Source organism: Liolophura sinensis, chromosome 6, assembly GCF_032854445.1.
Source record: "Liolophura sinensis isolate JHLJ2023 chromosome 6, CUHK_Ljap_v2, whole genome shotgun sequence".
Taxonomy (NCBI): Eukaryota; Metazoa; Mollusca; class Polyplacophora; order Chitonida; family Chitonidae; genus Liolophura; species Liolophura sinensis.
The window spans coordinates 2,048,367-2,064,906 of record NC_088300.1 but is presented as its reverse complement, the minus strand read 5'-3'; the positions used below and the strand labels follow the sequence as shown (position 1 = coordinate 2,064,906).

General features: G+C 39.3%; 1 protein-coding gene across 3 annotated transcripts; it reads left to right on the top strand.

Annotated features, from left to right (window-relative positions):
* The first annotated feature begins 5,636 nt into the window (after positions 1-5,636).
* LOC135468074 (protein max-like) lies at positions 5,637-15,039 on the top strand. Of its 3 annotated transcripts, XM_064746108.1 has the most exons (5): positions 5,638-5,772; positions 5,891-5,977; positions 13,240-13,356; positions 13,934-14,057; positions 14,347-15,039. In XM_064746108.1, the coding sequence occupies exons 1-5, from the start codon at positions 5,734-5,736 to the stop codon at positions 14,517-14,519; spliced, it is 540 nt and encodes a 179-aa protein (XP_064602178.1). In that variant the 5' UTR covers positions 5,638-5,733; the 3' UTR covers positions 14,520-15,039. The 3 variants fall into 3 exon arrangements, with proteins under 3 accessions (XP_064602179.1, XP_064602178.1, XP_064602180.1); XM_064746109.1 differs by lacking the exon at positions 5,891-5,977 and having other exon boundaries at positions 5,637-5,772; XM_064746110.1 differs by lacking the exons at positions 5,638-5,772; positions 5,891-5,977 and adding an exon at positions 12,144-12,289.
* The last annotated feature ends 1,501 nt before the right edge of the window (positions 15,040-16,540 follow it).

The following is a 16,540-nucleotide window of genomic DNA, read 5'->3' as shown; positions in this document are numbered from 1 at the left end:
AGTGACTTTAATTTGTGGACCTTATCCCCTGCCGACACCAGCCTTCGAGAAGGTTGCTACAGTCAGGCTGAGCGACGTTGGGCCCGTGGAATTTCTCATCACCAATGCGGACGGTAACCCTTACTTGGACTACACCATGTTGTACGTGAAGGCGAAAATCCTCGACGGGAAGGGAGAGGTTGTCGAGGCTGGCAAGAGTGTAGGTCCGACTACTGCATGTAGTGGCTGCATTCGCTGTGGCAACAGGCCGACGTCTCCCTGAACGACAAACTCATCACCGCTTCCACCAACATGTACCCGTACCGTGCCTATTTGGAGACGTTGTTGTCTTACGGCGCAGAGGCCAAGAACACCCAGCTGGCTTCCGCCTTGTGTTACACGGACACCCCAGAGATGTTTTACAGATGTGAGTACCTCGGTTCACACCACTCGCGCTTTGGTGGTTGCGCAACACGAAAAGGTAGAGGTCCCTCTCAACCCCTCGAGAGCTAACCCCTCTGCAGGAGAGCTTGTCTTTACTGTTCGACTCTCCCCCGTAGCAATAGTATGTCCTTCGAAAACAAACTGACGATAGTGTCCCCAGTCCACTCGACTTTGGCGTAAGAGCCCTGGAGTACGTTTATCAAAGTTGTAGTGGTCGCGTCGAGGCAACCATTTGCCCCGCTCCGCCTCGTATACCGCCTGCAGCTCAGGTTTAACCAGGTTTAACCCGGAGTCCCAGTCCGGGTTAGACCAGGCCATGTACGCGGAGTCCGTGTCCATCTTGCAGTACTGCCAGCCCGCCTTGTTAAAAAACGAGTCATGAAATCATAGTAAAACTCCAACATGTGGAGTTTGGCATACTGGTACGCCATACATCCTATTTACAATGGTAGGTTGTAACGAATGGTCCTCTTGCTGCTCACCACTTCGAAGGTGTCGTCATCGATTTGGTCGACGGTACCGTACACTCTCCATTAACTTGCGCCTTTGACCGTTAAACACTCTCTTCAAATTGCAGTTTACTTAATAAATAATAAATATAATATAATAAAATAATAAACAAGAACTCATTCTAGCACGTCACAAACAATACAACGCTACATACATATGACGTGGTGGATTAAAACACTTGGCGTGATCAAGTGTAAAAGAATATACTCAAATATTTATTAAAGGCAAATTACGCACTCATATATATATATATATATATATATATATATATATATATATATATATATATATATATATATATATATATACATATATATATATATATACCAATTTCAATAAAACACTTTCAGTAATATTGCACCAAACTTGTTGAGAAGCCATACAGGGCCAAAGGCTGTTCCCCGTCTATAGCCGTGTCAACAAGCGGCCCAGAGTTACCCCCTCCTAAAATTCTCTGTACGAAATACGTGTTGCATGTGTTTATACTGCATGATCGTATGATAAATATGTCAGTTTTAGTCGACGGCCTTCAGGTCTAGCGTCATGTTGTACAAAAAACATCACATGAGTTCTTCAAAAACACCTCGACTATCAGGAAAGCTGAATGTGACACAAAATCCAACGACTGTAACACTATCGATGACATCGATTTGACAACAGGCATCCTATGTAATATTTTTTTGAAGGATGAATTTTTTTTCACGTGGTCCCTAGCTTCTGGATTGTTTTATATAATAGCTTATCATATGACACAATTATCTGTTGGTATCGGCAGTAATGCCTTTTCATGTATGTGCAGAAGCGAATAGCGGCGGGTGATGACCTAGCGAGCATGATGGCAAGTGGGCCTAGATGAGCCCTACAGCTCAAAGGTCGATTTACTGCGCTTGGCACATCTACATACATGTGATATACAGTGTACTTACAATGCACTAATGACTACGAAGAATGTAATCTTTCTAAATAAGTTGGTAATGTATCTATACATGGACACCATTAAGGTAACCTTAAGTGACACCGCAAACAGCACAAAACGTCAAAGGCTGCTTCATAGGTTGGCTATTAAAACGCCAAGTCCGGTCACTTGAAATTAGCTATAATTGCAATGTAAAAAAAATATATATACATTGTACGAAACAAACTAAAATCAAGTTTGCCCCTCAGCAGGTCAAACTACATCGAATTGCTATCTTGTTTCCCAAAATTCAACCATAGGTCATCACGTGACTAAAACCACCAATATCGAGCTTCCTTATTTCTCAACCGACATGCATAACATTTCCAATCCTGATACCCCCAGTAGTCTTGTACAACCGTATCGATTTTTACTGCAATTGGATCAGTGGTTCTATAGAGACGTGTTTTTTAGATTTCCATACTTCTTCAACATTGCTGAAAAGTGGGTTATAGGTGGGTAAAGTTTTACACCTCAGCAGGTAGCCCAAGCGATTTGGTAATGAACATGTAAAGAAAGTTAACGGCTGTGACACACAGTTTTTTTCGGAAAACGAAAACAAAAAAACAACAAAAAACACCCAAAAAACAAAGAAAAAAACACTTGTCAAAGAAGAAAAATAATCTGAGCGAGTGCTTGGAAGCCTAATAAATAAATAAATAAATAAATAAATAAACAGACTTACTCGGTATACATGTACATTGTTACATCATGCAATGTCAGCTTCACTCGTGGAGCTATCGGGGCACAAGCATTATTTTTTTATTACTGCGAGCTGCAGGCTACCGTATGATGGTCAATATCTTGTCTACCATGAGCTAGCCTTACCCATGGAGTTATTCTACCCCCAAGCCTTACCTAGCATGATATACAATTATGACTGAAAAGAGAAAGAAGATTGGAAAGAAATAAAAAAATAATAGGGGAGAGTGGAGCATAACGGACTAGCTATCTTTGGCGGCTCAGGTGCGAGACATGATGGTTTGTTCCATGGATAGTGTGCAAACCGTCATGTAGAGTATGTAAACTTTCATTATAAACATAAACAGGAATCTCACATATCGACAGGTCCGCCAGTAGGTGAAGAAACAATCACCTGAGAAAAGTCCGTTTTGCCTCATAAGACATTTTACACGTAACTCTGCACCGGTATTACGCTTTTTATTCTTTTTGTTTTAATAAGGCAAACAAGCGATTTCTTTTACACATCGTGTATAGCCAGGAATGATACGGATATATGTCTACCACAGCGATGGTAGCTTACACATCCATACCAGCGTGAAACAAGCACAAATACCAATTTTTTCACTTCTATATGCAAATTTTTCCAATAACCCTTTTTTCACATTTCATTATAGCAGATGAGTTTTAACTATAAAGCATACACGATTTTAACATATAAAGAGTTGTTAGAAAGAATTAGAAAGACTTCAATAGGCAATGAATGTAGCTTGTAGCTTCACCAGAGTTGCCTGCATTTACACGTACCAAATGATGCAAGTGTGTGGAATGACACATAAAGAGCATTCCAGCCTGGAGTTGAAGTGTGTTCAGCCCATTACACAAACATCAACCAAGGATGTCTAACTTTTGTTTTAATTGTTTTTATTTTGAATGAGTATATAGGCATATAGCTTTAATTTCGAATATAAATGCAAAAGTATAATGAAAATAAAATATATACTAAGCCCCTATATGAAATTTAATATGATTTCCGATAAATGTCCCATAACATTCATATACTGTAAATCATCATCCTTTCCAACGGCTAAAGCACTTTTTCAGTGGAATTTATGCATACAATTATTATGTAAATGAAGCTAAAATGATTTGTTTGGGTCATGAGAGATCCAAGCTTCATAAAACTGTGCAAATTGTTTCTCTACACGCCATACTTCTCGCAGAATGTTTCCAAATATTGGTTGTAGAGGTGGTTAAAGGTTGAAGAATTAAGGCTCATTTCCTTATGAATACAATTTTCCAAACAATGTATATTTTCAATACCCACTAACCCAAGGAGCCCCTCCCTGGTTCCGTTCGTTTCGTTTCATAAATTATTCATAAATATACTAAAATAAAATAAAGTACGTACAAGTACATATATACTTAAACACAAATAAAATATATTTATAGATAAGCAGTAGTAAATGAATTACACAAGGACCATGTGGTCAACAAGGTCAGGGATTGCAATATAGGGCCTTCCCTAGAGCATTATAAACTCCTTTACTAAATGAAGATATTGCAGATACTTATGTAAGTACCATTTCCTTCGTTTTCTTTTATCTGTACTATTTTTTTTATTAAATTATATGTTTCTATGAGCATGCTATCGTGGTGAAGCAATTTGTCATACACAAATATAAGAGAGACGCGGTAACTGATGGACTGTTTCACGGTGCTTGAATACATTGCACTTAAGTCTTTGCTGTTTGTTTCAGTACAATATGCAGTGAATGTGGAAGAGTTTAAATTTTAGAATGAGAAGTTGAATATAAGCCATATTAGAATATCTGCGTCTCACGTTTAACAGATTCCTGAAAAGTTGTTTTGTTGTGGGTGTAGAGCCTATACTCAAAATTTAGGCGTATAGTTCATGACATGTTTTCAGCTTGGATAATTTTACAATAGTAATGAGGAAAAATGATATATAAATGACTGTGAGCTTAATGTGTCATCATAAACTACCATTTCAGGCCTTTTGAAACTGTATTAATGATACACTCTTGGTACTTGTAAATATCATACATCATATATAGGCCTACTAGGTATGTTTATATAAATATTGGGTTTCCCCATATTTTTTTCTAATTTGTTATGATTGTTGTTTTCAAATTGGTATTTTTTCTTTAATAAACTGGAGAGTGCACAAATTACGATATTTAATTGAGCATATGAGGTAACGGGGCAAAATGAGCCGGGGATCAGGGCAAAACGGATCTTTGTGCCGGTTTGCACCTGCCCATTGCGGTCAGTTTTGCCCCAAGTGGTTAATTTGCTTCAACGATGACACCTTTAAAAGTAGCTCACCAATCGTTCACCTCTTGGTCTTTTTTTGAGCCTGATGATATGGGTGTGAAAACTAGTACAACTTTGCAATTATATGTACCCACAAAATAGGCCTATGAGGTGTAAAAACATGCTTATCATTGATCAACAGTGATCGAAATTTTGTCCGTCCTCTATGATAACTATTTGTCGACATTTATCATCGACAGCAACGCTTATGTTGTACAAAAAGCTATATCTAACACTAGAAATGATCATATAGATGGCAGCACAAGTCGCGTAAGCTGTGGAGCAAAAGTCCGTTTTGCACCATGGGTCCGTTATGCACCATTCTCCCCTAAAAATGACATGAACTCTGATAAAATCTTTTCACTAGAACATTTCAATTTCTTGTATGAAAATGACTATCAACACATTCATCAACCGTGCGCGTCTCTGGAGAAAGTTTGTAGTTTAATTCCTCTTTAATTTGTCGAATTTAACCTCCTTCTCTTCCTAAGTAAGATATGTTTCCATATCATTTCCATAAATACGGCGTGTTTTTAGTGTGCATCCAAACTAGTCCGCTCAACCCTGGTCATATGTGAACACTCCTCTCCAAGCGAATGCTTTGCTTATATGAAAACATGGTTGGTGAAAATGGGTCAACGGGTTCCTGTAATTAAGGTTCAGGTTACAGTACGACTTCTGATTGTCGTTATTTGTATTTGTTTTACGACATAGGTGACTGTTCTCCCGGGGAAACACGTGGTTTGACCGCGTGGCGTTGTTTGGTCGCCATTTTAGGTTGTCACTTGCATGAGTGCCTGGGGAGAGGTTGAACTTGGTGGTCAAATATGAGCGATGAGGACAGAGATGTAGACATCGAAAGTGACGTGAGTAATTTTGTCATTATTAGTCTTTAAGTTAAGCTTAACAGCGCGATGTTCTGTTCTGCCGATGAGGAGATTTCCGCACTTTTTTAGAGCACCGTGCCGTCCTGTCATTTTGCAGGAGGAAGACGAAGATGGTGGTGGTTATGCGGGACTTGGCGATGAAGCGTCCCCAGGCACGGACGGTTCAGGGCAGTTTTTAACCCAGGTAAGGGAGGGATGAATAGCTCACCATGTGTGCTACACGCCAGGTCACAAGTGTACCTCGGATGTTAGAAATTGTGGCGTAGGTAGAGCGAGAAAGTCAGTGTTTTGGGCTAGGCGGTTCATTGAATATGCAAATGCAAGTAGCCATGTGACTAACGTCATGTGTGTTTATGCAGTGTTAGGATGCCGCTGGTCATTCTGCAGCATGAGCGGATATATTTGCTTGCATAGGAATAAAACAGATGCGGTTTGACCTCGACGTGGACTGTCCGTTAGTGGAAATGTGGATAAAACGCTTACTTTGAATTAATTAAACTCAACTTTCTGCTGAAGTAATTTCATGCGTGGGCGAAAACAGTTTTAGCTACTTACAACATTATGGCAGGGGGACAGTCGGCAAATTTGGGGTTTTGTTCCGTTTTTTGTGCTTTTTCAGTTTAACATGGGTTTAGTGCTGTATGTAGGTCATCCCTGACAGATAGAGCAGTCTTGCTTGGATTCTGACACAGGGGAAGTTATCCTTAAAGATGTCATATAGTTGTTGAATCTTCCTCGAAAAATATTTAAAGGAAGGCGTAGGTTTCAGTGGCAGTCTTGTCTGTTTTTTTTTTAAGGTAGTATATGCGGTTCGTAATTGTATTTGCTCTGTCAGATTATGAACTCGATTGTTATTTTGGTTGAATGCTTACCTTGTTGTAAATATGAAAGACACAGCACTTTGATTGGCATTTTGGCTCACTTTTTGCAGATACAAGTGGCCTCTGAAGTTTTTTTTTAATTTTTTTTATTTTTTATTTTTTTTTTAATCTTCTGTGCATTTTCTGTGTGTACTTGCTTGCAACTGTCATAACTTTCCCTTAACTTGCTTCGTGTGTTTCTTCAACCTCTGTAAAATTTGCAACATACATAATGACACAATTGCGTTACTGTAAACTTTTTTGACCTTAAAAGTGCTTTTTTCAGTGAAAATTTCAGTGTAATATTATTACAAAAATGACACCAAAAATGATTTTTTGTGTCATGAAACAAGCAAGCTTCATTAGGCTGTGCAAAGTATCCCTACACTCCATAGTTCTCTCAAAGTGTTTCAAAATATTAGTAAGTGGCGATTGAAAAATGGAAAAGGTTGAAAAATTTGGGTATACAAAATTTGGAAATAAAACTGTATTATGTTTCCTCAATCTGGGAGTTGAAGAAATTGGTTTACCGTTTTGCAAGGGTGATGACCACTGTGTGTTCAGTGAAACACCTTGGAACTATACAACTATGGAAAGTTTACAGGTTACGATGCCGACCCTTTAGATGAAATTCAAGGGAAACTTTTTACAAACAAGCCTCCTCTAGTACATGTACTGTCAGTTTGGAACAAATTACTCTTATTGTTTCACATAGCATTGCCATAATGAAACTAAAACTGAAACACATCGTGTACTGTTATTAGTAGTTGATGGAAGATGTTTATATAGATATACAGTGTGACATCATCCACATGCAGAAATAGGTCTACACTCAGTTAAAATATATTTATTTATTTCAGCATAGTTCCACATTGTATTCTTGAAAGAATATTTCACTTATATACATTTTGATGCGGAAAGAAACCATGATCATCTGCAGGTTTCTGTTGACTCTGATCAGTACTTTATTTAAATTCTTTGATTATGGGTGTACTAAGTACAAGTACCGCACAGCATTGACGTTGCAATTTTCTTTTGGGTAATTGTGAGTAATTTCACTGGAATAAATGTCAACGCGTGGAACATTACCCAACTCTATGTAGTACTTTCATGCCCAATATTCAGTTGTCATGTTAAGTACTGTTGATTTCGTCTTTAACAAGTTATGTAAATCCATATTGTGTGTAATGTGTGTATTTCCTCGTTACATGTAATAGTGAATGTAAACCCATCTACTTGTGATGTTGTACACTACTACTTGTGTGATATGTTTACACCCCTCTACATGTGATGTGTGTACACCCCTCTACATGTGATTTGTGTACACCCCTCTACATGTTGTGTGTACACCCCTCTACATGTCGTGTGTACAGCCTCTCATGTGGCGTGTGTGTACGCCCCTCTACATGTCATGTGTGTACACCCCTCTATGTGTGATGTGTGTGCACCCCTCTACATGTGATGTTTGCACACTCCTCTACATGTGATATATGCACACTCCTCTACATGTCATGTGTGTACACCCCTCTACATGTGATGTGTGTACACCCCTCTTCATGTGGTGTGTGTGTACACCCCTCTACATGTCATGTGTGTACACCCCTCTACATGTGATGTTTGCACACTCCTCTACATGTCGTGTGCTCACCCCTCTACATGTCGTGTGTACACCCCTCTACATGTGATGTTTGCACACTCCTCTACATGTCATGTGTGCACACCCCTCTTCATGTAATGTGTGTGTACACCTCTATATGTGATGTGTGTGTATACCCCTCTACATGTGATGTGTGTGTTTACCCCTCTACATGTCATGTGTGCACACCCCTCTTCATGTAATGTGTGTGTACACCTCTATATGGGATGTGTGTGTACACCCCTCTACATGTCATGTGTGTACACCCCTCTACATGTGATGTTTGCACACTCCTCTACATGTCATGTGTGCTCACCCCTCTACATGTCGTGTGTACACCCCTCTACATGTCATGTGTGTACACCCCTCTACATGTGATGTTTGCACACTCCTCTACATGTCATGTGTGCACACCCCTCTTCATGTAATGTGTGTGTACACCTCTATATGGGATGTGTGTGTACACCCCTCTACATGTCATGTGTGTACACCCCTCTACATGTGATGTTTGCACACTCCTCTACATGTCATGTGTGCTCACCCCTCTACATGTCGTGTGTACACCCCTCTACATGTCATGTGTGTACACTGCTCTACATGTGATGTTTGCACACTCCTCTACATGTCATGTGTGCACACCCCTCTTCATGTAATGTGTGTGTACACCTCTATATGTGATGTGTGTGTATACCCCTCTACATGTGATGTTTACACACCTCTGTGTGTGATGTGTGTGTATACCCCTCTACATGTGATGTTTACACACCTCTGTGTGTGATGTGTGTGTATACCCCTCTACATGTGATGTTTACACACCTCTACATGTGATGTTTACACACCTCTGTGTGTGATGTGTGTGTATACCCCTCTACATGTGATGTTTACACACCTCTGTGTGTGATGTGTGTGTATACCCCTCTACATGTGATGTTTACACACCTCTACATGTGATGTTTACACACCTCTACATGTGATGTTTACACACCTCTGTGTGTGATGTGTGTGTATACCCCTCTACATGTGATGTTTACACACCTCTGTGTGTGATGTGTTTGTATACCCCTCTACATGTGATGTTTACACACCTCTACATGTGATGTTTACACACCTCTACATGTGATGTTTACACACCTCTGTGTGTGATGTGTGTGTATACACCTCTACATGTGATGTTTACACACCTCTGTGTGTGATGTGTGTGTATACCCCTCTACATGTGATGTTTACACACCTCTGTGTGTGATGTGTGTGTATACCCCTCTACATGTAATGTTTACACACCTCTACATGTGATGTTTACACACCTCTACATGTGATGTTTACACACCTCTGTGTGTGATGTGTGTGTATACACCTCTACATGTGATGTTTACACACCTCTGTGTGTGATGTGTATGTATACCCCTCTACATGTGATGTTTACACACCTCTACATGTGATGTTTACACACCTCTACATGTGATGTTTACACACCTCTACATGTGATGTTTACACACCTCTACATGTGATGTTTACACACCTCTGTGTGTGATGTGTGTGTATACCCCTCTACATGTGATGTTTACACACCTCTACATGTGATGTTTACACACCTCTACATGTGATGTTTACACACCTCTACATGTGATGTTTACACACCTCTGTGTGTGATGTGTGTGTATACCCCTCTACATGTGATGTTTACACACCTCTACATGTGATGTTTACACACCTCTACATGTGATGTTTACACACCTCTGTGTGTGATGTGTATGCACATCTTTTTGTGGTATGGGTCTATATGTACTCTATGTGTACATAAGTTAAGCTTAACAGCGCGATGTTCTGTTCTGCCGAAGTGATTTTATTACATGTACCTCCTCACTCTTTTATATCACATATTATCATGATGTGTAATATTTTATCTGAACAGAATGTATACATGATGTAAATATACATATAGTTTTGCAAGTTTTCAAATGAAATTAATGAAAATGTAGTTTCCTTAAACTGTAAAAATGAAGCAAAGAAATAACCCCACTGTTGGATGTGTTCACATTATATCTTTTGCATAGAGCAAATGTCCTGCTATAGTTTATGCATATTAATAAGACTGTACATACTAGATTAGTGACAGTCACCTTGTGTTCACTAGTTGAGCAGCTCAGTACGTCTTGCATTACCACTAGCAGCACTGGTGAGATCAATACTACAGTAGTGACTCCACACTCAACGGCGTGTACATTCCAGGCATGCATGCTATGCTGCCCAATTTCACAAGCTGTAACATCGATCAGGTTTATTTAAGCAGTCGTAATTGTATGTTTATTTTATATCATTGTTGGTTATTTCACATTTTTCCATTCTGACCTTGGTGTTCCCTTTCACCCTTGTCTGACCTATCTTATTATGTAATTCATCTAGAATGCCTACAGTCATGCTGTAGATCTGTATGCATTAACTTGTAAAAGGGCAGCACATGTTAAGAACGGGTCATACCAATACCTAGTCAGCTCTGGTTCCCAGCTGTATTTTATCAGGGGTTGTGCATGACCTGCACTGGCCTGAGTGTGTGCATGTTTTTTTTTTTTTCCTTCCTTTACATTTTCTATGGCTTTTTTTTTCTTATACTGCCTTGACACGCTTTCAAAATGAGCAGATAACATCTACACACAGACTTACTCATATATATTCCTGTGTCCACAGCATGTCCTAACAGGTATCCAATACACAAGATTTGAGATACGTCACAGTAAGAGCTTAATGTCCCCGTGTGACATTATGTTGCTTTGCACAGTGTTTGATGAGCCTGCCAATGTTAAAATGGGGTGAAATATAAAATATAATAAAAAACTAATCATTGAGGATTAGATTAGTCTTGTGAAATTATGTTCTTGAACTATTAAAAAGTAGTGAAATTCTTCTGTACTTTTATCTAAACTCAAATACTGCCATCTTAAAACATGGGTGAGTAGCTGTAAAACAGCGATGTGATTTACACTGCTCTATTGTCACATTCTATTGGCTCACAAAACTTAATCAAAAGCATACTTTGTACAGCAGTTGCCTTTGGTAAGCTCTTCTCACTCCCTTCATGCACACAAAACCTTGATACACATGTCTGATGTGGCACAAGATTTTGTTTCTGTTACAACTTTTCTTAATGCCTTTATGTACACAAATGTCATTTTAAATATATGTGACATAACATTTGTCTCTGGCGCCCATAACTTTCAAATGGAAAGGTGAAGGTTTATCTATGGTTTCTTATATTTTATACCGTACTGATAATGAATGAAGTTGTATGCACTGTTTTTATAGAAAGAAAAAACAACACCCTTTCAAATTAGAAGAGGAATCGCCTAATACTGTGATTGTAACAAGTTGTTGAGCCTTTCATATTTCTCTTGCCAAAGGAGATCAGAGAGATACTAGACTGAGAAAAGGGTCAAATGACGTGGTAGAAGTAGTAATTGGTGGGTAGGACAGGTGTGAAGTCATGACAGTAAGAAACTAGTCAAAAACGCTAAATGTATAGCTCATGTCAGCAGAGCATTGTGTCCTGTGTTGGTATTTTGCCGAGCAGGCGTTAAAGCAGGGTCAGATCTAAAAGCCTGAGCTAGGGTGGTAAAGGCTAGGTTGTTTACAAAGGAAGGAGAGTCTATCCTGATGTCACATAGGACTATATTTAGGGCTGAGAGCAGCATGTGACTGTGGTGGACTGCACTCAATCCTTTGTGGGTAGACAATTGTCCTATTATACAGAGGCCATGCTGTTACAGTATGCATCAGTTACACCTCCCTGGTTTCACGTCAGCTAAACACTGCTTACTTTAGAGTGGTTTTAATCATGTGGGGACACAGATACGTCATACTAAGCTGGAGGAAGCCTGTAGTAGTGACAAAGGCTGAGGTGCCTGCCTAAGCCACAACACTTGATCACCATGTGTTAGAGGTCTTCTCTCTTCCTCATCTCTACTTTAAGGTGACAGGGTAGGGGATGGGTGTTTTCCGGAGGAAGGTTAGGTGCTTTATATACTTACCTGTAATGTAATGGGTGTTTGTAGTCAAATGCTATCTCAATTTAAATCAGCTATGCAGCAATATTTTTATAACTTTATTTGTACTAATGTCATGATGTTATATGATAGCATGCATGTCTGAAGAAAATTGGAGCATGAGAAAGCAAATCAGTTGGATTGTGAATGAAGTGCATTGATCATCTAGCAATCCTTGTTTTTTTTCCCTCTGTAACAGATGCATAATGGGAATATGATATTGGTCAAGTGTTGTCATTTCAAGACAACTTGATAGTAATCAATGGTTGCTAATTTGAATATAGAAGGTTTAGTGTATGCACAGAATGTGTTCAAGGCTTGGTCAAAACATATTTTGGTTTATTGTTTATTTTTGGTTTTTTGGACTAGCTAACCCTTTTACACAAATATAGATAAAGGTTTGTGGTGACTGGGAAACATTTTGAGACTGTAGTGTCATTATACATGCTGTGAGGCATCGGTGGAATAAGTTACAACATTGTATAGCATACATGTGAGTGAATCAGAAAAAGATGTGTGTCTGAGGGGGTGATGATCTAACAGAGTTTGTGCGTGTACGTGCTAGCACATGGTGGCGCCTGATACTACTGATGGCAAAGTCCAAATGTACCTACCGTTCACCTGACACGTTTTACAGTTTACATACACAGCCACAGCGTTTTGTATTCAGCAGTTAACATGTGAGTGTCTGTGACCACCTTGTCACATGCCATCAGTGATCAATACGTGTATTATTTTCATATACTCATGTATATGCATACAGCTAAACAAAGGGACATATCTTCTTTGGAAAGACTATATGAAACTTCAGGTACTAAGAGTCGCTCTCTCCTGGTGGTAAGCACAGACAGACTGTTGGAAACATGCTCCTTGCTTATAGTCATTCCTCACTTGTTAATTTTGTGTGTTTCAGGCAGAAAAGAGGGCGCATCACAATGCGCTGGAACGGAAGAGGCGGGATCACATAAAGGAGAGTTTCCATAGTCTCCGCGATTCAGTGCCCTCCCTACAGGGGGAGAAAGTCAGCGCGGTAAGTCTGCCTGTCTCAGTTAGGGTGAGGTCCCTACAGGGGGATAAAATCAGCGCAGTAAGTCTGCCCATCTTAAATAGGGATAGGTTCATGTTCGAACCCTTTTATCGCTAATGGTGTATCATGCAATCAATCCAAAAGTGTTAGGCAATTATTTTTGATGACATTTCCATGTTGTTTAGAATAGAATAGAATAGAAATGAGAGTATTGTAAATTAATTTTTCCCCTAAATTACATTGATTTATGGTACTATAACAGCTTTCTATGCAAAAAGTTACGAGAGGTATCACTTGTGAAATTTTTTTGTGGAAGTGACCACTGAATGTGTGTGAATTTAAGGAAATCGTGAAGGAATGATTCCAAAACATGGTGTGACATTTGATGGGTAAAAGTTTGACATTTTTGACAAGTCACATGATACAGTAGGACTGTTTTTATCTTTAGTCTTGTTAGTGACAAAACATTTTGAGCTGGAAACTCCTCTCTCATTGTTTTAAATTCATTAAAATCAGATGAACAGAGGAGTGCTTGGATCTTCCAATGTATCACCAACAGCAGCATGCGTTTTCTTTCCAGGTGTCACGCGCACAAATCCTGAAAAAGGCAGCAGATTACATTCAATTCATGAGGAGAAAAAATCATACCCACCAGCAAGATATAGATGACCTGAGAAAACAGAACACAGTATTGGAGCAGCAAAGTAAGGGGAGGGTCAAACTGTCTGTCAAACTGCTCACGTCTTGTTTTTTATTTGTGGATCTTGTTGATAATGACTGGAAATGAACACACTCTAGTTTATGGAAAAGTAATGAAAACCAAAAACTAGTTTCGTCTAAAGGTGTTAAGTATGTTATAAAGTGCAAGACTGCTTTCTTTCATGTGCATATGTAGTTTCTCCAGGCTCCAGGGAAGGCCAAATCAGAATTAAATGTTTATGCACTATGTCCAGTACAAGTAATTTATTTGATTCTTCGTTGTCCTTGTTTCAGTTCGAGCTCTTGAGAAAGCCAAATCAACAGGTCAGTTTGCCGCCCAATCCTCGGGGGCTTTGAACCCCAAGGGAACTGTCATGTCAGCCTTTGACGGAGGGTCCGGCTCGGAAAGCTCAGAAACTGAGGGCCTCTCCCCGAGTCGACGGAAAAAAATGAAGATGTCGTCATGATGAACTTAAGGGAACTGCTGAATGCAGTTGTGAGCTCAAAGACTGTTGTGAGTTATGGTTACCATAGTAACCAGGTGGAACTGCGACAGGAAAACGACAGCCCTGTGACAACAACCACATCTCTATAGCACAGGAGCTTTACTCAGTGCAGTGGACACTGCTGCATATAGACTTTACATTAAACATATACATGTTGAGGGCAGACAGGGAGAGGCTTAACCTACAAGCCACCTTCTGACACAGTTTTAATCAAAATGTCAAGGAATCTTTTAGCTGTTGTAGATATTGGAAGGTGTGGTACGTGTACCAGTGTAATGGTGAAGTATGGTTTACAGTTCCTCATGAAGGTATGGCTCGAGGTTAGGTGGTGTCGTCTGTATTGTTTTAAAGTGCTGCACAACAGTGGCATGTCGATGTTAGGACTGTGATTCTTGCCTGGGTTAATCTCGCGCCTCACACAGGCGGCCCCCTCTCTTCCCTCCCTCTTTTTTTTCATCTAATAAATGTGATAGCCCTTCAATTTCTACTGTGTGATGTTTTTTTGACTTGAACTCGTGGAAGTTTTATGCAACCAACAGCATTTTACTTGTACCTTTCCATGTCTTTTGATCACATATTTAACAATTTTAATGACATGACACACTGAAATATGTTGTCTTGTCTAAATGATTATTTGATGCTAGTTATGAAGTATTATTCCCGTTTGTATCTGAAGCTTATGCTGACATGGCAGAAATAGTGCTCATCGCGCATAAAGACAAATTCATTCACTCATAATAGACAGTTTGCCGATGTCATCTTCAGCACTAAAGCCAAGAATATATAATCTTCAAAAATACAAAATCATCTTATTTACCATAATAGAAAATAACAGGGCCTTGGCACATGATAAAAAAAGTAACTGTGGCCCATGTGGACGTTCATATGGCATACACATTGAATGAAAATCTGTCCACACGTGGCAGAATTTGTCGCGTACTGATGGTGTGTTCTGCGTGCTCACAGTGGTTTCCACTCACCATCATCATAGAAGTGAACAATTCTGGAGTTCTATTTGCCGGAGAGGGATACATGGGATACTGACCAGGGTGAATCTAGGGTTGTCTGCAGAATTGGAAATCTGTTAACTGTGTAACTTCATGCTAGTCGACAGGTTTATAGAGTCACAGAATTGGTAAAATATCTGTTGTTTCTGGTCATCCACTTTGGTTTATGCAAGGTGGACTTTGTCATCTATTTTACTTGCTAATCTCCAAACTACGAGTCACCTGTGGCCAAGTTGTTAAGACACTTGTCTTTGAGCTACTGGGATGCATAAGGTGCAGGATGATGCATTATTATATGTTACTTCGGTTTACTCAGAAAATTTTAATATCATTGCATACAATACGTGCACTAGTAAAATTCTTAATTTTGTCTAGGGAATTCGTAGATTTCCTGTCCTTGGAACTTTGATGCTTGACAGACTTTGTGCAATCTGTTTATTGAAGAGTACTGGTCTTCTGCCATTATGGCATGCATTTGTCTACATGGGAGAATTTTTCAACAACTTGCAACAGGCCAGTTCTGGGGCACTTCTGTTCCCAACACTAATAAAACTGACCACCATCGTATTCTGAGGGTCCTGTAGATCTTGAACGATTTTTTTTCAGGTTTGTTTGGACGATGTCATGAACAAAAAATGATTTATTTTTAAGCACCAAAAGTGATATTTATGACATTTATTTGCCTCTTAAAATACACTTTTAAAAATACACAAATGTGTGTGAAAAATTCCTGTGTGTGGCAATAAGATTATGAATCCAGCATCTCTATCCTTGCCACTACCACAAGCCACTTGATGCTTGAATACACTAGAATGTAACCTGCCATTGAATATTTGTTGACCAATCAGCCTCTCCCAAGTCTCGGTGAGGTTCTTACTACATGTAATCGCCATGGTAACAAAGTGATTTTCTACGATAAACCAACACTTCATTGCTTCAGCCAAAAAAACCAAAAAAAATAATCAGAAGAATAAT